At 46.5% G+C, this 23,973-nt stretch overlaps 1 protein-coding gene across 2 annotated transcripts in view; it reads left to right on the top strand.

The window, feature by feature from the left end:
- The window catches only part of LOC121362850 (ligand of Numb protein X 2-like), a 29,500-nt gene extending 5,553 nt beyond the window's left edge, over window positions 1-23,947 (top strand). The window contains exons 2-10 of one of the 2 annotated variants that reach the window (XM_041484729.1): window positions 7,060-7,498; window positions 9,913-10,139; window positions 11,440-11,636; window positions 12,842-13,207; window positions 15,423-15,599; window positions 16,614-16,788; window positions 16,957-17,167; window positions 20,848-21,006; window positions 21,829-23,947. In XM_041484729.1, coding sequence (XP_041340663.1) covers window positions 7,110-7,498; window positions 9,913-10,139; window positions 11,440-11,636; window positions 12,842-13,207; window positions 15,423-15,599; window positions 16,614-16,788; window positions 16,957-17,167; window positions 20,848-21,006; window positions 21,829-21,964 — 2,037 coding nt within the window. In that variant the 5' untranslated portion in view covers window positions 7,060-7,109 and the 3' untranslated portion in view covers window positions 21,965-23,947. Of the gene's footprint in view, window positions 1-7,059; window positions 7,499-9,912; window positions 10,140-11,439; window positions 11,637-12,841; window positions 13,208-15,422; window positions 15,600-16,613; window positions 16,789-16,956; window positions 17,168-20,847; window positions 21,018-21,828 lie in introns of both variants that reach the window. The other variant, XM_041484730.1, reaches the window with a different exon arrangement.
- Window positions 23,948-23,973: the final 26 nt, after the last annotated feature.

The raw sequence follows: 23,973 nt of genomic DNA, 5'->3' as shown, positions 1-23,973 counted from the left end.
TGTGACAAATAGAGATCACAGATGGACAGTGGTGTGCAGGTTTGCTTTCATCTCTCTCTCTAAAAGAGGGAATTTGGAGGTAGACACACAGACAGGGATGAGCTAACAGCATCTGATACTCATTTGTAGCCATTAGACACTCGATTTTTACCTCATGTTCCCAGGAGCAAACACAGCTCTTAGGAAAGTGAGCGTGCTCCCAGATATTCAGATGAACCCAAATCTTAACATCACATCTCCTAATCCCTCTTTGTTTGGTTTTGGGCTGCTTGTTTGAGTTGCTGGAGAAGCTTTGGTTATTAATTACTGATTAAATCCTTAAATAATAGCACTGGGTTTCTTCTTTCTTTGTAGAAAGCTTCTCCCACAAACATCAAACTGATTTTTAGGGATAGAGTTGCAGATAGCTGCCAAATTGAAAATGTAGGTGAGGGTGGAGGTGGGAGTATTTAATTTCCTGGAGAGAGAAGATGATAGATACAATAGGAAAAAAAAAAAAAAAAAAAAAAAAAAAAAAAAAAAAAAAAAAAAAAAAAAAAAAAAAAAAAAAAAGACAATCCACTCCTGTGGTGGTAAAACTTCCATGGGAATATTTGGATCAAATTCTGCAAAGAAGCACATTGGTTTAAGTGATTGAAGAATTCCTGTGAGCACAAAATGAGCAACATGCATGTTTGTGTGGAATGTGCTGTAGAAAGGAGGAGGGATATAGTGGAAGCATCTTGCAAGGGTGAGAAAGCAGGGAGAAATACATCAATAAAACAGCTTTTTCTGCAGCACTTGTCTTCAATCTGATGGCATTTAATGTATCCTTTTTTTTTTTTTCTGAGCACTATGTTAAAATAGTCACTGTTGGATCCCCTTTGGAAGAAGAGAGTAGGTGGAAAGCTCAATTCCTAAAGAAGGGAGGAGAAAGGAAATTTATTGGCTCTTGTTACCCTGATGATATTAACAGAATGATAACACCAGAACCTCCTGCTCTGCAGAAAGAACTGGGATTAATTTTTAAGATTACACTTGTTTAGCCCTGCTACTTTAACACTCTGGGTCCTGTGAGACAGTTACTGTTCTGTGCAATCAGTAACAGAGAGAAACTAACGTTCTGAGCATTTGGTAGTGAGAGAAGGAAAGTGTAAGTACCAACTTCTTAAGTTTTCATGGCAGCTTCTCATTCTGCTCAAATTAAAAATGCTCACTATTTAAACTGTTGATTGCTAGCAAGATTTTAAAACTGAGGGTTACAAACCTTTCTTTGTGTTGAACTTTCAGATATACTAACCAGACAGGTTTTTTATAAAAGTCTGGAAGATTTTTATAAAATTTAGATTTTTAAAAAATCTGTCTGGAAATGAGTTATGTTAAAAATGGAAACCCATCAATGCTGCAGGGCTGATCCTGCACAAGTTGCTCAGCAGAAAACTCCTTGGGATTGTCCTACTCTACTCAAGCCTTTCAGCTCATCTCTCAGGATAGGGTTTCCTGGGGTAGGTTGTTATCCTGGTCTAACAGGATAATGATTCTGATTATAATTAATGGAAATACAATTGGCTTTCTGTTTTCTGGTGGAGAAAACAGATACTTGCCCAGAAGCTGAGGCAGATAAAATACCAAATTGTTTAATGAGCACAGAAACACCAGGGAGTTTAAATACAACTTATTTTCACATTTATGATTGAAGAATGGGTATAAAAAATGGTAGGGACAATGGAAATAGAAATTTCCATTTTCATTGTATTGATTATGGTAAAGCAGCTTTGATTTAGAGTTTCTGAGTCAAAATGTTCACACAAGTGCTGGGCAGTGACTCTTGGAGGTGGCTCATTAAAAATCCTCTGGCATCAAGGCAAGCTCAATCACTGAAAAGGTTGCTTCTTATTTAGCTGTGTAAGTGCAGCATTCCCAGAAGATTTTTACATTCAGTGGCCTGATCTTCAGCCATATCAGAAAATAATAAAGATAGTAGGAAATTGTATCAACACCTGAAACCATTTGTGGGTTTGGGGTTGTGTTTTTTTGTAAAATTGACCTCCTTCAACATTGTTTATAAAAATCCTCTGCTATTTCAACACTTTTCTGTGCCACTGTTGTAAACCAAGGGCAGCTCAGTGATGGTTGTGAAATGCTGTGGTGACACATGGAAGTGTTCAGTCAGGAACACTGGAGTGCCTGTCCTATAAAACCTGTCCCATTTCATGAACCCTTCTTCACAGCAGTGATGAAATTCAGCAAAAGCCCCCCTGTTACAGAACACATTTTTAGTCTCTGGAATGGAAAAAAAATGCCATTCTGTGAAACACAAAACTTCTTATCTGAGTGAAAACTGTTTGAAGAAAGTTGAGGAAAAGCTCTGCCCCTTTTTCTAATGTTTTATTTCTAGAGGATTGGGTTTGCTCCATCAGAATCCATCTGGAACTTGCCTTTAGGTTTGGTCAGTGCCCTGCTGGTGTGTGCCCTCAGCCTTCTTCATCCAGATTGTGCTGGCTTGTTTTGTCCACCCCCAAAAAAATTAATTAATTGTTTAGCCTTTAGTTGGAATGTTGCAATTCCAGTCTCCCAGGGAAATGTTGTTATAAATATAATAACTGACGTAATTATTGCAGTGAAATGTTACAAAGCAGGAGATGTGGGGCACATGCCCCACAGTCCCCAAACCAGCTTTTATTTGGTTTTTCAGCCCAATATTTCTTTATCACTATGTCAGTGCTAACCTACAGCTGCCCCAAAGCACAAGCCATGGCATTTCTAAAATATTTCCCACGACACAACTCTCTTTTTAATATTGAGAACCAATCATTTGATGATTTTTTTGAAAATTATTTCTTAACTTCAGCTGTTTGAGACATTCTCTAGTCACCCATATCCTTCAGGAAGAATTTTACACTTCTGTTTTGTGTCCTTGCTGCAGACTGGCTGCATGGTTCTGTGTTTTGCAATATGGAATGTGATCTGCTTACTCACCATATTTGTGGTTTTAGAAATCAGTTAGTTAATACAAACAGGCTTGACTTTATTCTTTTTTGTTTGGGTTGTTCTTCCCTGGGAGTTTCCTCTGTGGCCTTAGGTAGGTCCCTCGAGATCCTCTTCAGAGCCATAACAAAGTTATGTTAAATTCCCAGGGGCTGCTGCCTCTGTGGGTCTGTCTTAGCTTCTGGTGATGTAATTTCTCAGTTTTTAAATGGGAATAGCAGCAGTGTTACCCCTCAGAGAAATGAAATTCAGGTAGATACGTTATGGCCAAAATTCACTTGTACCAAAGGCTGGAATTATGTGAGCAGACAGGCCTGGGTGGAACAGAACTTTAATTTGTGCTCCACACCAACAGTGGCACAGTGAAATGTCTTGAAAGCAGGAGCCAGAGCTGTCTTGGGAATGCTGGTGATAAGCTGGGAAGCTGGAATGCTGCTCTTGTGTAGCCAGGTACCACAGGCACAGCTCCTGCTCAGTCACAGCACAAGTGGAGACACGGGTTGGGAAGATTTCTTAGATAATCACGCTTTTTTCAAAACGCTTTTATTTTTTTTTTTTTTTTTTTTTTTGCCCTCCAAGCTGTGAATCATCAATTCTATTTCCAAGTCTGGGCTGCTGAGCAGGGAATGAGCAGTTTGCCCACCAGGAACGGTGCCAGGGTTTTCAGTGCTGGTGTGGTTCTTGGCAGACCCCTCCCAGAGCTGTTAACAGTGTTGTAGTTGTGCAGGGGGGGGCAGGTCTGAGGCTCTGGGCCCTGGCAGAGCTAAAACAAGAATAGGCAATGTGCTAATATTGTCAGGAATAGTCTTGCTTTGGCGGGAATACAGATTAGACTACCTGATAAGTCATCTTAAAAAAAAATGTCTAGTCTTTGAGTCAGTGTTACAGTACCAGGAATCCTACTTAAAAAAATTAAAAAGCCAACACTGATTTTTTTTTTTTTTAATACAGTAAATATAAAGGTGATCCCAAAGAAATCCTTATGGGATAAGAAATCAGGAAATATAAAGAGATTTCTGGTGGTCTATTTCCTTCAGTTTTTTTGTTAGGCATAAGGGTGGGGTGTGCATCTCTCCAAATAATTCTGGCTCCAGAGGCATTTCTTGTCTTACCATTTTAGAGCAGCAGAGACCATTAGAGCAGCACGTGTACGTGTCAGGCTTTAACAATTCCAAGCAGTCAGTGTGTGGTAACTGGGGACCAAGCTGGATCCTGATGTTGTGATTCCCTTGTGATGTGGGTGAAAAGGCACAGAGAGATTCCAGTACTTTGGGGAAAGGCAGCAGCAGGGAAACATGTTCCATCATTCCCCACTCTCTAGCTTCCTTCCAGCAAAGGAAGGAACCTTTGCTGGAAGAAAGCTGGAGAGTGGGGAATGATGGAACAAAAAAAGCAGCACAAGGATGGAGGGGTCAGTTGGGTTGGTCTGGCCTTTGGAGGTTAGAACAAGGAGCTGAGATTGGATTGCAAAGGATTGAATTTGTATCAAGCTCCCCTCCAAAGCTGGAATCCTGTGGGCTCTCTGGACTGACCTCTGAGAGTGGCTCATTGAAGCTGAGGGGAGCCAGGCCTGTTATGATGAAACAGTGATTTTCTACAGACTTCAGCTGTGCCTTGTTGGGCTGCAGCACCGTCTGTGCTGGATGAGATTTTAGCAATTCTTCCCTTGCAGAAGCCCTGCTTAGTGCCTGAGTCCCTGAGCAAGGGAGGCTTGTTTGAGCCTGCTGCCCTCCCCGTGCTGCTCACTCAGCCCTGCCTTGCCCAAGGCTCTGAGCTGGGTTTCATCACAGAGGTGTCAGCCTTGGGTTCCCTGGTGTTCCCTGGAGTATCCTCCTTGCTGAAGGGACAATGGTGTAAAAGTAAAATTCACCTGGGCACCTTTAAATGAAATCTTACCCCCTTGTTTTCAAGGATCTGGAAATGGGACAACAGATCAGCTTGGAGCAGCAAAATTTTGGTGACTTTTATCTTCCACAAGTTATTACTCAGAAATTACTCATTAATGGTATTCATCTTATATAACCTTTAAACACAGGGCAGAGAATGAATTTGATAAATAATCTGAAAAAAACCCCAATAAAAGTAATTTATCAGCAAAATTACTGTGAGGTTTGTTTTTGCTATGAAAGTGGATTTGTTTCATCACCTGCCAAAGTTTTATGCAAATAGTCCAACCCGAAGCACAAGTATTTCTGATTGGTGGTGTTTGCCTTGGAAGCTCCTTGTTTCATTAACTGGTGGTGCTGAGCTGATTGATTAGAATTGAGGAGATGTTAAATGATGGTCTGATGTTGAAATGTTCCTTTTGCACCTGTAAGATCATTCAAGATCAGCTGAAGGCCAATAAGGCAAACAGAAGGGCTGCCCATTTCAGGTGGAGGCAAGCACCAAACAGCAGGAGGATTTCTGAGAGGAGCCATGGGCACATCAGCTTTCATTTCCATGGGAGCTGTCTGAGAGCTGTGCTTTGTTTTGGGAGCACCGAGTCAGCCATGCAGGGGTTAAGGGGGGAATGCAAACAGAAGAGTCAGGGATGTTCACCCAGCCGGAGTGCTTCCCTCAAGGGGAAGATGCTTTCTTGGCTCTGCAGGGAGGGAGAGAGGAGCAAATAACTCCTGTTGTACCCACCTGGAACCGTGACAGTGATGTTTTAATCTTTTGAAGTGAACAAGTTCCTATGGCTGGGTAAGAATTCGCCTGTGAAATGGCTGATTCTGTTGGTGATACGTTCTTCCTTTAATTAAATAGCTGACTTACCTTGACAATTAATTGGAGTGATGTATGATTTTTATTAGAAACCCATGACTAATTTTTTCTTGCCGTTCCTGCTATCTTATTGTTCTTGTCTCCCCTCCTCCCAAGTTCTGCTGCGTGCCAGCTGTGTCCTCCAGGCACTGGTGCAGACCAGTGTTCCCTCTTGCTTACCTGTTCCAGATAAAGTCATTGTTTTCAGGCATTTTCCACATCATCTTTCAGAAATTTTCCATTTCATCACAGTTTTGCAATTTTTTTGTTTTCAGAGTCTGGGATTCTTTACTTAAAAAAACCCCACCAATCACAAACTCATCAAAACATCACCACAACCCCCCCCTCTGTGTAATGTAGTTTGCTTCCTTTAATACCACATTTCCTACTTCATTAAAATAACTGCCAGGTTTAAAAAATCCTCCCTGCAGTCATCTCTGTGCCTGTAATCTGCTAGGAAACTCAAGTGATTTTTATATTTAATTACAACAGGCAAGATTCAAAATGGATGTGACTGAAGACATTTCTGTTAAAATCAGAGCAGCAGCTACAAGGACTCAGTTTGTCCCTTATCCTGCTCTCCCTGGCTGAAAGGAGTTGAGGCTCAATCCTCTCTCTAACCTTGCAACAAATGATGTGGACTATTCTTTACATTTTTTTCCACTTAGGAAGCTTTAGTCTTTTTATAGGAAATTTGTTTCCATGGGGGAACTTAGGCATGGATGAGTGGGGAACAATGCATTGTTTGTTAAAACAAATTTTTTTGAAGGGAGTGGGCTTGAAAGGAAGGAAATGTGGTTTAGATTTAAGTTTCTTTTGAAATTTATTCCTCTTCTTTTGCCTCATCCTCCCCGCCCCCCAAAATGCAAAACAAAAATTCTAACAACCAGAAGTATCCAAATTGGCTTTTCACCACACACATCTTTAAAAGATTTGGTATAATCTGGAAAGCTAGAAGAAGTTTAAAAATCACTGTCTTGTGTATCCTTCCTTTCCCTTCCCTCTCTGGGTTGTTCTCCTTCAAGAACATGCAGTTTTTGTCTCAGCTTTTCTAGTCCCTATGTTGGGCAGGATTTATTTAGTCTGCCTCTGGTGTGCGTGTGTAAAGTTTAAGCCTCAGTTTATCCACGTGCTTAAACCCTGTGCTGTGAATGAGGTCCTTGCATCCTCTGGTCCCTGGGCTGTTCATTCCCAGGGTGGCTCTGGAAGGAAGAGCCCTGTGGGGGTCGGGTGGGGGTGCAGATTCAGGGGGAGGAATCTCAAGGCAGGAACACAGCTTAATTTTTAATCGGCTGCATTTAAAGCGGGCAGTTGGCTGGAAATCTCTCTCTCTCCCTTTCCCTAAAGGTCTGTGGAAGAGCTGCTGTGTGACAATCTCCTCCCTGGTGCTGGCTGCCATGGCTGACCCCGTCACTGAGGAAAGTGTGTCCCAAGTGCCCGAGCTGTGCTGTGAGTGTGGCCAGGCCCACCCCTTGCTGGACAATCACCTGTACAACTTCCAGGACGAGGTGGATGATGAGCTCATCTGCCACATCTGCCTGCAGCCCCTGCTGCAGCCCATGGACACGCCCTGTGGGCACACGTACTGTTTCAAGTGCCTTGAGAACTTCATGCAGGAGTATAACTTCTGTCCCATGGATCGCAAGAAGCTCTCCTTCCAGCAGTGCCACAAGTCCAGCCTGCTGGTGAGGAACCTGCTGGATAAGCTGGTTGTGCTGTGTCCTTTCAAGGCTGAGTGCCAGCAGACCATGCAGCGCTGTGAGCTGGAAGCTCACCTGCAGAACAGGTGCATTCCCCTTTCCATCCTGTTATTCCAGGGCTGCTGTGCTCTTATCAGAACCATCCATTCTCAGAGCAGCTTCCTAAACTGGGGCAAGGTGGGACACTAGAGAAGCCAGGGTGAGGCTGCAGAGGTGGGTGGGTGAGGACAGTGTAATTGTGTGTGTGCTCTGAGCTGCTCACCTTCAGCCTGTCTGCAGATGCTAAACCTGTCAAACACCCAGACATCTGTGGGTCCTGAACTGGGCCACCAGCTCTGGAGTTGTTGCAAACAAGCTTATTCTTGTTTCCCTTGTGCAGAGAAGAAAGGCACAAAGTCAAGGCTCTGAAAGCAAGGTGCAGTGCTGTTTAATTGGTCCAATTAAGATATGCAATACGTCTGTCTTTGATTCAAATAGTACAAGTCCCTCCAAGCTGCACATTATGCACTTGCTGAAACACCCACTTATAATTCCATTATCTTCTCTCATTCTTTTGCTGAGAAGGAGAAGCAAATGAAAATTACTATGTTTTTTCTGTTCCACTTCTGTAGAGGAAGGGAGACTTTTTGGTGCTTCCCTGCTGGCTGAGTGATGGCAGGCAGGACATTGTCGCTTTAAAAGGAGCGCAGGTGACTGAGATCTTGCCATGGTGCTTGGAGAACCTTTGTTCCTACCTGGTTAATGATTTGCAGGGAGGGGAGCTAAGTGCAAGCCCTGCTGCAGGTGGAACAGACCTTGCTTGGTAGGGTGTATTCGTCAGCAATGGGAAATGCCACAGGCTTGTTTCATTCAGCTGTGTTGTAGTTTGTTGTGGCAGTGACATATTTTAAAATAAGCCAACCAGGGAACAGGTACACTTAGGATATCTTTGCAGCTCCAGCCAACTATGTACCCTTGTGATTTTCATTTGTCTTCAGTCCCCACGAGCTGAGAGCTCGTGTTAGAGCCAGGGGAAAGGATGGAAGGTGCTTGGGTGCCCCTTTTCCCTTCAGTGAAAGTTTATAATCTCCTTTTTCTTGAAGCAGCCCTTTGTCCTGGCTGCTCGGGCTGAGGCCACGGCTCACACCAGGGCTGGGCCTTCCTCTGCTCTGCAAATCTGCCCGGCTATCAGTAAACTCCTGTCACTCTGTAATCGCTCTAGCACAGGAGTTACACATAGGGGAGGGAGGGAGGCACCTCAAATGTTTACATTAGAGACCTGCCTGGAAACTCTATCATTCTCTTCTATATTCCACAGTTTGTATCTTTCTTGGGGACAGACTATTCTAAGATTCGAGGCTCTTTCGCCTGGGATATGGGTGCAAGTGGATCATCAGACTGAAAAATAGGAAGGAAAAAAAAAAAAAACAGATAAGAAAATTGTACTGGGATTTGGGTGCTTTTTTGTTTTAAGTGAGATTAACTGATAGGAGAAGATTTAAGGAAATAAGAAGCACATAGTTACTTATTTTCTTGGGGGATTTCCATGCCTTTTGCAAATTGAATTTGTGTTTTGATATCTTAAGAGGGACATGTGCACAAGTGGATCATTCAGCTTCTGTCATTAAGTTCAGGGTTATTTTACTGCTTGGAGAATGAATGAATAGGATTAAACCAGAGGAAGTAATACTGGGATGAGACTTCTTTAGCCAGAGTGTAATTAGTTCAGTTTAATTTGAAAAGTGACTCTGATAAACACCCAATACTACTCATGTCTCTGAAAGTGGTGTTTTTGCATTTATCACCTCCTCACCTTTTTTTATAAATACCTGTGATAAAAGAGCTGTTCTTCCTCACCCATTAGTGCTGAGACAGGCTGGGGATGTATCTGCATCCAGGGCACATTTTGTGTGTACAGTTATATCCCAGTTCTGGGACCTCTGTGGGGAGCAGTCAGTAGGATTAGGAATTCAACTACTCCCATTCAGGTAGAGCCATCACCTGCATGGCCTGGGAGTGCACCAGGTCCAGGGTCAGCTCTCATTCCACAACAGAAAATGCCCAATCCTCCCTTGCTGCTCTTGTGTGTTAAAACAAAGCCTAATTCAAAGCTGAGCTTGAAACTTGAGCCACTTTCTTTGTATCAAGGTACAGTTCATAGTGATCTCTACAACGTCAGAGCTCAGTGTTTGCTTATATTTAAGGATTGTTTTCTTTATGGATTGTTTGCCAGGTGAATATTTAGCAAAGGAGACTGCTGTTTCTATTACATTCTTATTTTTCAAATAATTTGCTTAATAATTTCAAAAGTGGTGAAATAACAAGCCTGCACTTAAGCTGATACTTGTATAAGTAGAAACTGAAGGTCAAATGAGAATCAGTTTGATCATCTGAGAAACCAGGACTGCACTGGTAAGATCTGGAACCAGCTTCTTCCCACAGGTTTGTCAGAGCTTTCCTGTGCTGGGTCACCTGCCCAGGCAGAGACAGTCACTGACAGTCCCTGCCAATCTCTCTCCAGGTGTCCTGGGTTTAAGAAATACAAATCTGAACTTCAGCGGAAAAGGAATCCCATTTCCAAAGGGAAGGAAGAGCCTCCTGCCAAGGGGGACACGAACACGCCCAAGGATCCAGAGCTCTCAAGTGGAGGCTCCTCACTGGTGGCAGAAAGCTCTGGAGCTGCTGTGGTGTCACTAGGGACTGCAGAGCCTGGACTGGTTAATCCAGCTTTTGAGGAGACTGAAGAAGGTGAGAGTTTGGTACAGAAGTGGAACTATGTATTTATCTTTCATGGTACACAAATGAGGCAATTATCTCAGAAAATTCAATTTTTAAGTGTCCCCAGCACTGTCAGACATCCTTAATGCTACTCAGCCATTAGTAATCATCAGAGGCATCCCTTCCTTCAGAAGGGGGATGCATTCATTTGCCTCAGGGGTGGCAGAGTCTGCTCACAGGCACAAAACTGTACAAAACCATTTGGAGAAACTCTGGGAGACTGCAGTGAGTATTTTCAGTATTCTGTGGAGAAACAAAGGCAGTCCCTGTCAATGTGAACGTGGAGCACTTAAAGCCTTTGCAGAAGCCAGATAATTAGTAACTAGGAAGTGTTCCAGGTTCTTGTTAATCTTGTTAAGAAAGTTAAATATACAGTCAGTTTCCTGGAGTGGTCAGTACCTCCCTCCTGGTGTTTTTCTAGCATAAGTTAGGTTTTGATTAACAGGCAGCTCTGGAAGCCTTGCAGATCAAATCACCATCTCCAGTGTAGCAGCACTTGTCTCAGCTTGGTAGGAGGCAGCAGCGTGGAAACCTCAGTGCCTTGTCTCAAAGTTAGGCTCAACTTCCAGCCCCTGTGCCTGGGACACGGGTAACTCACAGGTCAGTTCAGTTCCCTGTTGGCTTTTTCCCAAAGCACACCTGGAGCAGGTTTTGCATCCTGGTGTGACACCTGCCCTTCACCCTGCCAGGCAGTGCTGGGCCTGCCTGAGTGTCCCCGTGCTGGGAGATCCCTGCCCACTTGCTAACAGCAACTTTCATCTTCAAAGTGCAGCATTGCTTCATCTCCAGTATGCTGTGAAACAGCCAAACATTCCTCCTGTTTTACAGGGGGGATGGGAAAAGGGGAGCAAAGGAAATTAGAGGAAGGAAGTTGCAGAGCAGTAATTATAGCTGGGTAGTCCCTTTCCCTCATGGGCATCATGGAAACTGGAATTTGTTATGTGCGTGCTTCTAGCAGGCCAGCTATCACAGGAGAAAAACAAATCCCTAAATATAGCCCAAGCATTCTGAATGCCTTTTAATAAATCTCAAGCAACAACAATAAAGAGTTTGATTCACCAAAAGCTAGGAGAAAATGGGAAAAATTCTGGAGAAACTCTGAGGAAACAGAGGGGTTTTAAACTTTTTATGTGACCTTAGGTCTCCTGATAGGTGCTTTCCCTCCAGATGCTATATTGAACACAACCTGCCACGGGTTGGAATCTTGGGGTGCTCTGTAAAGGAAAATACTGTTAATGTGTTGTTTTTTCTCTTCAATTTCCACAACCAGACCTTCCTCAGAGAACCAGTCTTGTGGCTGAAACTACCACCATTGAAATCCACCGGGAAGATCCAGAGGAAGAATTGGGGATGAGGATAGTTGGGGGTAAGGACACCCCCCTAGGGAACATCGTTGTTCAGGAAGTGCTGCGGGACTCTGTGGTTGCTGCTGATGGAAGAATTGCTCCTGGAGACCACATCCTTGAGGTAGGGAAACCCCCCTGGTAGCCCCATTGCTTCCCTTGACTGGGGGAGGAGAGTGCCTGGAAAAACTGGGAAATCTCTGCAGCTGAGGGTTTTAGAGCACTGCTCAGACCTCTGTGTCAGCAGCATTGTGTGTCTGCTGGGGCTCAGGAACCCTTTTGGCATTCCTTCCAGTCAGACGCATATTTCTCTTGCATATTTGACAACTTTTTGAAATGTAGGCTGTTTTGGATAAAGTAAAAGATTCCTACCTGATAAATTTCACACAGCAGCCCCATTTCTCTGCTCTAGTTAGGAAGTCTCATAATTGCTTGCTCCACTGTGTTGCTTAAGCTGCATATTCTCCATGGGCAGGTCCAGGGTGAGAGCTGCTGACTGGCAGTGAGTATCAGCTCCAAAATGTGAGTAAATGCAGAGCTCCTGCCTGACCCACAGCCAGGGCTCTGCCCACACCGGCAGGGCTGTGTGGCCCTGGGTGACTGAGGTGACACCTTGTACACATGGTGGCAGCTGTTAGCACCTCCAGCCATGGCGGCCCAATCATCTGCCAAGCCATAAATCCTCCCTGTCCCATGGGATTGGGCATCAGGAAGGGCTGGCATCCCCCACACAAGTGGCTGATGAGATCTCTGAGTTTGGTTTCTCAGGCAGACCAATGGAGTGACTCCTGTTTTACCCAGCTGGATTGTCCATGTCTCAGTCTCAGCAAGCAGGGCAGGTCCCACACTTAGGAGCTCTACTGACATCCTAAAAGACTGCACAGAATCTTATGTGACAACAAGCAAAGCAAAACATTGCCTTCTCAGTCACCCTGGTAAAAGCATAATTAAGTGGATGATTCCAGAAACTTGTAGACTATGGACCACTCAAAAGTGGAGATTTGGGTCTTCTCCACGCCTGTACTGAATGCTGGAAATTAAGGAAAAGCAGATCTGCATTTACACGGCATGGAAGGGATGACGGAACATTTTAAGCTTGTTAGCTGTGTGGGTTGTACTGTCTTGTCCCTGTCCTCAGTTATTCACCAATTACAGTCTAATTCCATCAGCTTTCTTCATTCTTTTTTAGAAAACTTTGCTCCCTAATGTGCATCAGAGTCAGAGATTGCACAGGGAGTTTTCCATCCTGCTCCAGCCTGGCCATGCCCCACACTGTGGACAGTGCCTAATTAATGTGGGCTCTGATTAGTGAGTGCTTTGTCTTTGTAGGTGAATGGCGTCAACATCAGCAGCGTGACTCACTGCCAGGCTGTCTCCTTCCTGCGCCACCCAGGCCCTGTTCTCCACCTCATGGTCCTGCAGGAGAAGGGATTTTCCAACAGGACTGCACAGCAGGATTCCACTTCCACAGCCCGGGAGGTGATCCATGTCACCTTGGTGAAGAGAGACCGATCGGAACCGCTGGGAATCAAACTGATCAGGAAGACTGACGAGGCAGGGATTTTCATTCTGGATCTCTTAGAGGGGGGCTTGGCAGCCAAGAATGGGAAGCTGAGCCGGAATGACAGAGTCCTTTCAATAAATGGTCAGGATTTGAGGCAAGGAACTCCTGAGGCTGCTGCCCAGATAATCCAGGTGAGTTCAGACATGGAGAGGCTGTGTGGAAATGGCTGTGAGTGGCTGGTGGCAGGGCTCCTGTTCTGAGCCAGGGCTAACAGAACACACCAGGACAAACTGCATTCCCCCAAATCTCTGTCATGGAAAGTGACTCCCCTCTGGATGTGTGGGAAGCACCACTTCCAAATGAAGATAAACACCAGGAGTGGGAGTCTGTGGTGAGTCAGCCCTGACAGGTCTGAGGGAAGCAGTGGCTCATGGCACGGGAGTTCATCTGAGGAGATTGCAGCTCCTGTCTGGTGTTTGCAGCCTCTCAGCCTTGCACAGGGAATGTTGGGATGCGCTGTGTGGATTCATGCAGCAGACAGGGAGGGATCAGGGCAGCCTCTTGTGCTTCCAACAGTCATACTGAAGGTGCTGGCTGGGAGATGGGATGGGCTGGCAGCACGGAACAGATCCCTTTGGACTGATTTGAAGCCATTTCTCCCCATTTCACCTGTATTTGTGTAGAGACTGGAAAACACGGAGCACTTCAGGCTAAAAGCATTCCAAGGTACTGAATGGGTAGAAGAGGGGTGGTCTTTCCCTGTGGAATGTGCTCCTGTTGCAGCATGCCAGACGTTTTGGTGGAAGGAGTGGGCAAGGAATTTTAGTTAAAGGATTAAGGATTGCTGCATGTGCAGCAGACATCACACAGATCAGTTGAAATTCTTTATCTCCCCAGGCGAGTGCCTCCAGTTTGTGTTTTTATCTACAGATCCTGACACAATGCACCTCATCCCATTCTGTTTATATCCTAGAAAGGATGTGAGGTCAGCGGGAGGGAGAGCCAATTCTCTTCACAGTTATCAGAGGAGTGCAGTGCCATGGGAGAAAGAGCAGAGTTCCAGCACTGAGGTCCTTTTTCATGTTGTGCTTCCGTTCTGTGGCCTCTTGGAATCTGTTTGCATCCCACAAGTGCTGCTGCATTCCTGTTGCAATGTGCACACACAACTCCCCTATGAGGAACTCTTTTGATCCCACTGGAACCAGCAACCAAAGTCTCAGAACTGGCTTCTTGAAGTTTGGGGGTTGAATCTCTTTGGAAGTGACATTTGTGTAAAACTGTGACAGTTTTCCGTTCCTCTGAGGGCTAATTGAAATCCTTGCTTAAATGTAACTTTAAAAATCCCTCTTCCAAGGCCAGGGAATTCACTCTGGCACCAGGGAAGCAGGGTCCTGTGGCAAGGAGTGAGAGCAGCAACTGCATTTCTGCCATGCAGGGCAGGAAACGCCCCGAGTGAGCACGTGGGCCTTCCCCCAGTGAGTCCCTCACAATGAGGTTCTGTCGGGTGATCTGAAGGAACAAACCCAATGAGGGCAGCAGGAACAATGGGAGCACTTCCCCTGCAGCCCTGCCAAGGCCAGACAAGCAGCTGGTGAAGTGTTTAACCAGAGGTACCCTGGGGAAAAAATGGATGGGAGATGGTGAACAATAGATGAACAAAGCTGGGAGGGAAAGAACTTTAACAACTTCCTGTGCAATAAAAGCATCCAGTGCTTGTCGTGGTCACTGTGTGTGGACCAGCCAGGGTTCAGGCTCTCTTCACTCTGTGGCACAACACAAGATGCTATTTTGGTTGTTTGTACCCAAGTGCAGGAATTAATCATCCCTTTCCACCTTCTTTTGTTTGGCATTTGTGGGGGAGGGAGGCACGAGTGAAGCCTGCCTCTACTCCTGTTCCTTCTGACTCATGTTTGCTAATTCCCTTTTTCTTTTTCCAATCACATTCTCTGGCTCATCACAAAAGACTTTGCATCACATGAGGACCTGTTGGAGAACCTCTGTAGGAACTGATGCCAGCCCTTCTCTCTCCCCAAGGCAATGAGGGCTGTCCCTCATTTCTAACCTGTCACCCTGTTCTTTTGAGTTTTTCTAAGCCTTCTGATGTTTACATTCTTGTAACGAACTTTCTCACAGACTTTATGTAAATAGTTAATTGTTTTGCATTCTTTTCTGGAGGAGGAGAAATTTGATGGACTGTTGGTTTGTCCAGTGTCATTGGAGAGGTGGCACTTTCACCCTCCAATCCACTGTCACTTTTGGAAATCTGTAAATGTTGGAGTCAGAATTAAACTGCCCTCTTTTTCACCTTGGAGAATCCAGTGTCCACGTCTTTCTAGTTCATGTCCTAGAGTGACACTAACCCATTTCTCTGTCTTTTTAATTTCCACTCCTTGTTTCTGTGGGCAGACCACAGAATCCAGAGTGAACTTTGTGATCCTGAGGCAGTCTGGGCTACAGCTGGGGGAGCCAGGGGAGGATGGCAGCACCTCCAACAGCAGCAGCAGCAGCAATGGGGGCAGCCCAGTGCACCATCGGAGACGACCAGACCAGAACCACTACAGGAGAAAATCCAACTACCAGAAGGTGGGGCTGGGAAATGAGGCCAAGGTGTTGCTTCTTCCTCATTTAGCAAATGCATTGTGTTGTTCTGGGTTGGTGTTTTATCACAGAAGGCTGATCAGCAGCTCCATTTCTGCTTGGGCAGGTTTGGGGCTTTTGGTACTGAAGAACCACTTTGTCATCTATAGGGAAACATAATTTTAAGGGAAAAAGATGACAGAATTTCTTCAGTGTTGATGCAGAGCTGGTGTTTAATCATTTGGTGTCTGGAAAGGGCAATAAGAAATTTGCCATCCATGAGACATTTTGGGATTTGCTTCTTGACATCCATCAGGCCCCTGAGGGTGTTGCAGTGCCACCCAGCTGAGCTGGTGTGGAGCCAGAGCCCTTTATGGTCCAGGAGAAGAATCCCCAGGTGGCCCCGTGGTGCTGCTGTGACTGCAGTGTCAGTGTGGGGCACAACAAACAGCAGGGGCAAGAGGACAATCCCCAGTGTGCTGAACCCAGAGGGATAATCTGTGTGTAGAACTTCCAGCTGAGTGACAGACCTGCTGCAGCTGCTCAGAGTGGTGTGTTTCACTGTCCCTGGAGCTCAGGGAGTTGCTGTCCTGCCTGGCTGGCCTGTGGTTCCTTCATTTAAATCCCTGAGGAGCATTTACCCCCTGTTGTACAGCCTGTGCTCTAATGTGTGCCTTCACTGCAACCTAAACGTTCAGTCAGGGAGGGTTTCACTGCTTGGCATGAGCAGCCTTGAGATGAGCTCACAGCTTGTTCCTCAGTGCAAAATGCCCCTCCTTGGAGGGAGCATCTCCCTGCAGCAAATGGATTTGGGATCATTAGGACAGCACTGACGTTCACTTTAGAAATGCTGCTCTGTATTCCCACCCACAGCAAGGACATGGGAAGCTGACTTTGCCCTCCAGCAACATTGCTGGAATGCTCTGGATGGAGGAGACAAATGTTGTTGTCTTCCAGAACTGGGCTTCTCCTGTTAAATGCATTAATGAAGCTGCATTTTGTGCTGTCATTGCTTTGTAGGATTTGCCTCAGGGATATGTAAGTCATGAGAAGACAGTTGCAATAAAAAAGGAGCCAAAGGAATCTTTGGGAATCACAATTGGAGGTGGAAGGGATAACAAAAACAAGCTCCCTATCTATGTGACAAGTGTGCAGCCCATTGGATGCCTCTTCAGGGATGGCAGAATCAAGAGAGGTAAGGGAGGCTCTCAGACCCTTTATCCTTTAGGAACTGTGGGTATTTTCAATGGAAGCTGGACTTGGACACTGAGAGAGGCTGGGAACAGGGTTCCCATGACCCCTGAGGCTGAAATGGGCTCCACAGCCCAAGGTCTGTAATAATCCCATTTTATTTCATCAACAGGGGATGTACTTCTGAGCATAAATGGCATCGATTTGACTCATCTGAACTACTATGAAGCTGTCTCAGCTCTGAAATCCAATGCAGCTTCCCACTCAGTCACACTGAAAGCCTTGGAAATCGTCTCCCTGAACTCCCCAGAGCCACCCCTGGACATCAGGGAGCAGGGATTCAGCTGGTCTCCCCTCTGGATCACGTGGCTCGGATTGCCCAGGTATGTTTGTCAGGGACTGGAGAGCTGTTAATTACAGGGTTGACTTTCACTCAAACACTAGAAATTAATTACTTTGTTGATGAACTTGGAAGCATTCCTAGTATTCCCGTTTAGCTGAAAGGCAGTGGAAAGCCTAATTTGCCAGTGAGATCATAGAATAACAAGTACATAAGGAAATTCCACTGTTTTTATGGAGTGACCCATCATTCCCACACTCCTGCTGGACAGTAACCATGCTTTGGAGGCCATGAAACCCCCTTTTTCAAAGAGAAATAGTCAGTGGTAGATACAGTCCTTGCTAAAGTACTGACTGAAATCCCTCTGTGGCTCTTTCTGCATCCCCTAACACAAGCCAAGAGACACCTGGCCTGTCTGGGAGTTTCTAATCTGATCATCTCACTTAGGGGCAGACATTCTTTCAGTCTAACTCTTCTTGGCTGTTGTAACTGTGTCACCTTCAGCATGAAACAGAAATGATTCTTCACAGTTGAGTTTTCCTGTGCCAAGCTTTACAGCACAGGTTTTAACCTGGTAAGTTCCAAGAGAAGCTTGAATTTCCCTCTCCTTCCTGGAGAGGTGAATCTTTGGCTCCTTCCCTTTAGGAGTTATATCAAAACACTGTGAAAAGCAGAGTCAGTTGCCATCCCAGCTGACTGCAGGAGCATCTGCAGGTGGAACATAAAGCCAAACCTGCTGTGGGAAGCTTGGATCATTTACAGCCTTGTTCATCAAAACACCTAAAGAAGAACCACTTACAAAGCCTCTGTTGTGTTACTTAGCAGCCTGTAAATAAATGCTCAACAAACCAGCCCAAGGAAAGGCAGCTTTTGTGTCTCCTGTACTTGGCCTGTGCTCAGCACCTCCTCCCATCTCCCTCTGCTCCCCAGGCACTGGCCGGGCTGCTCCAGGCAGGTCTGGTGTGAGCTGGCCCTGAGCTGCACCTGGAGAGCCCAAACTAGGGCACAAACCCTCAGATGCTGCCCGGTGTTGTTCCATGAGTGCTGCTGCAGTGAACCACAGCAAGGCAAAGCTTTTCTTCCTTTCCCAATTTTTCTGGCTGACAGGTGACTTGCAGCTTCCCCAAGCTCTGCTGCAGGGACTGGAGTCTTCTCTGCTCCTGGATCTCCTGCCTTCATTTCAGCAGTGTCCTGACATCACCTGCATTTAATGCATTGCTGGAAATTCCTTTGCTGCTGGTACTGATGCTCCCCCTTCTTTTGACTCCTGAAGCAAGAAGTGATTCCAGATTCTTTTTACTCCAGCCTGAATTCTGGCCTTGGAATGTGTCTGCAGTTCTGGCTGTGAGGGTTGGTAGGAGGCACACAGCAAGGTTATTCCACTTTGGGATCTGGCAGAACCTTCCTCCTGTTTCCAGCACTGAAAGGGGCTGTAATTCCTGTGCTTCCTCCCTGCTTTTCCCACCTGCTCCCAGTGAGATTTGGTGGCCGCTGGCTGGTCACGCACAGAACCCGTGTTTGTCACCTGGCCGTGTTCAGGCTGGCTCAGGGAGGTGCAGCTGCAGTGACATCCCAGTGCCATCACCTGCTGTGGTGTGGATCCCACTGCAGGGAGCTCCTGACCCACCCAAACTGGTTTCCTTTGCACAGGCCCAAACCCCCAGTGCTGCAGGGGAGTGTCCATTGCACTGTGGCCCTGACAGACCCCGTGTGCACCACTCTGGCACAGAAAACCCCAGAAATGGGCCCACACTGGACCCAGCACCAGCTGTTCCACTGGGATCTGCTCCTTGTGGCTGCCCTGGCCGCACTGTGTGGATATGTCCTGCAGCATGAAAGCTCAAAGCTAATTCCATGTGCAGTTTTGGGTTTGGTATCTTTTTTCCCCCCTCTTTTTTGTTCAGCTCCTTTCCCTCTTTTTTTTCCCAGTTATTCCTCTGCTCCAGCAGAAATATCCTTTTCCTTTTAGAGAAATGTATGTGTAGTTTGAACTCAGATTTGATGCTGAAAGGTCTGAGTTGAAATGAGTGCTCAGGGCTAGGGAAGTGAATTTGATCCTTGCAACACTTAAGCCCCCAGTGTTTCATTGAGGCCTTGATTCTTGTGCCTGTGATTTCTGTTTCTGTCAAACAGAAACTTTGATTTCTTCCTAGCATTGTGTTAAATCCACACCACTGATAGTATAAAATACCATCTCAACAGCTGGTTTGGACTGGGCCCATGTTCTAATCCAACACACCCTGGATCCCAAAGGTACTAGAAACAAAAGTTTAGATTGATTATCTTTTATCTCTAAAACCTTTGTTTCTTGAAAACGGTGCACTGTGTGGGTCATGGAGAAGTCTTAGGGGTGGAAAAGCAGTTTTCCTGCCTCCCTCTTCCCTGGAGTTTATCTGACTCCAGTCTGACTCTTCCCACAAGAACCCTGTGGAGCTCCCAGTGCCGGCCCCTGCAGCTCCAGCAGGGACCAGGAACTGCCAGCTCAGCAGCGTGCTTGGCACCATAAAACCTGCACCTCGACCTTCCCTAAACTCTCCAATTCTTTTCCCACAGTCATTTTTGATTGTGGTAAATTAAAGTTTCTCTTCCTAGAACCCCTTTTTAATATGGAAAACGGATTCCTAGCGAACAGCCCTTTCCAGCTCCTGGAGACGGTGCCTGATGTTTTTATTTATGTTCTGTGCTGACGTAGCCACTGTTGCTCTTGGGGCTATTCATTTGCAGAAGCTGCCACAGCCATGGCTCAGAGCTGTGTTTTTGCACTTGTGTGGTACCGGGGGAAGGAAACCATGGAGGAATCAGTGCGCTCGAGCTGGGTCTCCTGGTGTTAATGTGTGAAAAACTCCTACAAAAGTAAATTACAGTTTGAAAGTAGATAATTGGATCTTTCTCCTGGTGAGAAGTTAACTGGGAAGGCTTTTGAAATCTGAAACTGCTCGGCAAACTGCTCAAGCAAAGCCCTTGAGGCAAAAACGTTTATTAGGAAAAGTTTAGCTGCTGGAATAGCTCAGCGGGTGATGATGAGCAGCAGTTTCACAGCTCCGGTGCCAGGATACAACCTGAGCTGGAGCCAGGGCACAGGAGAGCTCCTGCCACACCCTCCGTGTCACCTGGAGGGGCTGTGTGCCACCAGCTCGGGCAGCGCTGCTGGCACTGCCAGCTCAGTGCCCAGGCTCCCTGAGGACACAAACTGCACTGGCTGCCATCCAGAAGCAGGGAGCTCTCTCCAAGGAGCCCAGTATTGGAACTGGACATCCTGGATCCTACAGGAAAGCCGTTCCCTGCTCTGATCTGGCAGCTGCTGCACCTCACATTTGCTGCCAGTGATGCTGAAAGCCTCCCTTGTGCCAGTGCAGTGCACAGAGGGGATAAAAATCCTCTGCTCTCATCGCTTGCATGGGTGTAGCTGCTGCTCACTGGTAATTTGGGTTTGTCTCTGGTGCTGGGGGTGTTCATTAGCAGAATTCATGAAGTTACTCAGGAGTCTTGAAGATCCCAAACCCCTTTAGAGCCAGGTGATTTCCTCTTAAACTAATACTCAAAAAAAAATTTCTAAAGGACTGGCATCATCCCATTGGAGAATTAACCCCCTGACACGCCTTGCAAAGGAGTGTCTCAGATCCTAAAAAACAGAAAATTAGGCTGTTCATAGCTGTGCTTTCCATGAGGGAAAACATAAATTCCTGCTCAATTTTCCTCATAACTTCTCTGTTTTTGACACAGCTACCTTCACTTCTGTCAAGATATTGTCCTTAGTAAAGGAAACCTGGAAAGTTGGGGCTTCAGCATCGTGGGAGGCTTTGAGGAAAGCAAAGGAAACCAACCCTTCTTCATCAAAACCATCGTGCCCGGGACTCCTGCATTCCGCGACAGGAAACTCAAGTAGGTGTGAGGTACCCGGGGAACCATCACCACCACCAGGGCTGGGGGATTTCCCACACCTTGACCTTTGGAAGGAGCTCAGCTCCAACTTAATGACTCGGTCGGTCTTGCACTCGTTTGAAAGTTGATACTGTTGCCAGACTTGTAACAAACTAAGGCCTGCGTTAAGCAGTGTTTTGGTTTCTCCATAAAGGTGTAAGGAAAAGAAATTTACAGCCCTTTAAAACCTAACTGTGAAGGGTTTAATTGAGGCATTAGGTAAAAGTAGAAGGGGGATGTTTGAGATGAATCTTGGAGGTTCCAGACTATAAAACCTCTTGGATTAGGAAAAGTATCCCAACACGAGCAACAGAAGCCCTCCTGAGCAGGAACTGTAACTCGATCTTGGCTGAGGTGGTTGTTGGTGAGATCCCAGTGAGAGGAGCAGCACGGGGCTGCAGGACCCCACAGGCTTCTCTGGGGGGCTGGGCTGGCTCCTGGGCACCAAGGGCTGCCAGGCAGAGGGAGGGGACACAGCTGGGTGCAGGGAGCTGGGCTTTGCTCCCAGAGCTGCAGTGGGAGCGCTGGGCTCAGCTGGGCTCCTGTTGGAGTGCTGGGATGGGGCTGTGGGGGCTCAGCCCCTTGCAGCCCCAGAAGGGGCTGGGTGTGCCAGAGAGGGGCAGGTCCCTCCCACAGCTCTGCTGGTGGCAGTGACCGGGGCCAGCAGTGTTCTCCTCTTCCCTGCCCTCTGACTCAAGGGAAAAAGTCTTTCAAGGAGGAGTTGATGGTTTGGTGCAGGTTTAATAATGAACCCAGTCCTGACTGGATCCTGTCTTTGGGCAGGTGTGGAGATGAAATCGTGGCAGTGAACGGAGTGCCAGCAATAGGAATGAGCAACTCGGAATTAATCCCAATGCTGAAGGAGCAGAGGAACAAAGTCACCCTGACCGTGGTGTCCTGGCCAGGGAGCCTGGTGTGACAGCTCCAACAAACCCCCAACACTTCCAGGTATCCAACAGCAGCTGGGCACCACCCAGCCACACCTGACAGGAAAACAGGGACTGCTCCACTCCTGCTCCCGGTGCATTGCCATGGAAGACTCCTTGCTTCCTTTTTATGGAAAACATTTTACCAACAAATCTGGATGTTGAATTCAAAGTAAGGGTTAATCCAACAGTTGTTGGAGCTTCCCAGGCTCATTAAAGCTCCTTAGGATTGGCGGTGCACAGAAAGTTCCTCCCAGTGTTTCTCCACAACCTGCCCTGGAGGCTGCTGAGGCTTGCCTTGATTTTAGGGCTCCGCTTTCCACTGAGTATTTGAACAGGTTAAAACAGAGGCTTTTAGAAGCAGCTACTAGATCTGTAAGGATGGGGACCCAATTTAGGCATTTCTGTCTGTCAGGATTTTCAGGAGCATTTTTAGGTGTCAGTAACCCAAGGGATGTGTTAAAACATGAAAAGCCCACGGTAACTCAGAGCTGCTGGGGCAGCCTGGTGGAGCTGTGTTACCTGTATGAGGGTCCTGGCACAAATCCCAGTTTAGGATCCTCTCAACTCCACTGATTCATTGCAAAGGGACAATTTCAACAGCTCAAAGAACCACTCTCAAAGGCAGCAGCAAGAGGGGTTTCATTGAAATATGATGCAAAATGTGACTTTACCAAAGGTCAGGGGCAAGGTTCACTTGCACACCAGTTTCCCTGGTTTTAGGATTGATAAAAGCAGCTTTTTGCCCAGAAAGAAGATGAGGAAGGGAATGGGCTGGTGTCAGACATCCCTGGCCCAGCCCGATGCCTGTCTTATTTTTATGTTTCCAGTGATGAAGGGCAGAGTTCAGGCAGGGGCAGAAGCACCTGTACTCTCAGGCAGGTGAGATTTCTCCTGCAGTTCCCTTCATGTCCCTCTTGCAGCTGGAGCAAAATATCAACTTATGGGATCAGGGGAAGCTCAAAGAATCCTTGGCTGCAGGAAAAGTCACCTCCAGAAGGAGACTGTGCCCAGCCTGGCTTCAGTTCAAACCCACTGTGCAGTTAAAATTCACAATTAAAGAACTGAAGCCCAGGCAGGGTGCTTTGACCTCTGACACTGTGAAAGTTCCTACTTGCAAACTCCACCTGAAGCAATTCCCTTTTTTAGCAGCAGCAGCAGTGGAGATGATGGGTTTTTCTCAAAGCAGGTTGCACTGAGAGATCTTTCCTCCTGTGCTGCCTCTGCTGCACCTTTTGCAGGACCAGTTTTGTAAGAATCCAAGAAGTCTGTCCCCTGTCCAAATGCTGCCTAGAATGAATGTTTAATTGCTTGTAGCAGCCCTGCAGGAAAGAGCCCAGGCCTGGCTGAAGCTTCTCCTGGGCTGGCAATTTGTCATTTGCTGTCCCTGGGCCTTGTTTACACACAGTGACTTCACTTCCTGCGCTGGGAGCTGCAGCAGGGACAGCAGGGCCTGTCCCAGAGCCCAGGACACAGCAGGAACCTCAGCTCCATCCTCCCAGCAGCCCTGGCTGGGCTCAGCAACACCTCTGGGGACTCTGACAGCACAGCTGGGGCTACCTGGGCTCCAGGGCTGCTTTCCTCTTGTCCTACTGGGCAATGCTGAGAGCAAAATAATCCACAAAGAAAACTCATCACCGACCTCACTGGGACACAAAAACATGAAGCAATTTTTTATCTCTTTCCAATCAATGTGCAGAATCTGTGCCTGGAACAGTAAATACTGATGTGGACAGAGAGAGGGTGATTCCCACTGCCTGCCCCAAATGTGGGGAAAGGGCAGGAGGGAAGAGCTGTGCCGCTGCTGGGCTGGCAGTGAAGAGAGGAGGCTGCAGAACCATTTTGACACCATCTCCTTTCAAGGTGCCTTCAACTTCACCAAACTGTCCTCATAATTTAAATTTTGTTTCCAAAATCAGCTTGTTAATAGATGTTGAGTTTGTTTTGATGCCTTTATAAATTATTGTAATATTGCTGAAAAATATGCATTAGAAGTGTGGTT

The sequence above is a fragment of the Pyrgilauda ruficollis genome, unplaced genomic scaffold, assembly GCF_017590135.1.
Source record: "Pyrgilauda ruficollis isolate IOZ18807 unplaced genomic scaffold, ASM1759013v1 scaffold67, whole genome shotgun sequence".
Lineage (NCBI taxonomy): Eukaryota > Metazoa > Chordata > Aves > Passeriformes > Passeridae > Pyrgilauda > Pyrgilauda ruficollis.
This window is presented reverse-complemented; position numbering and strand designations above follow the sequence as displayed.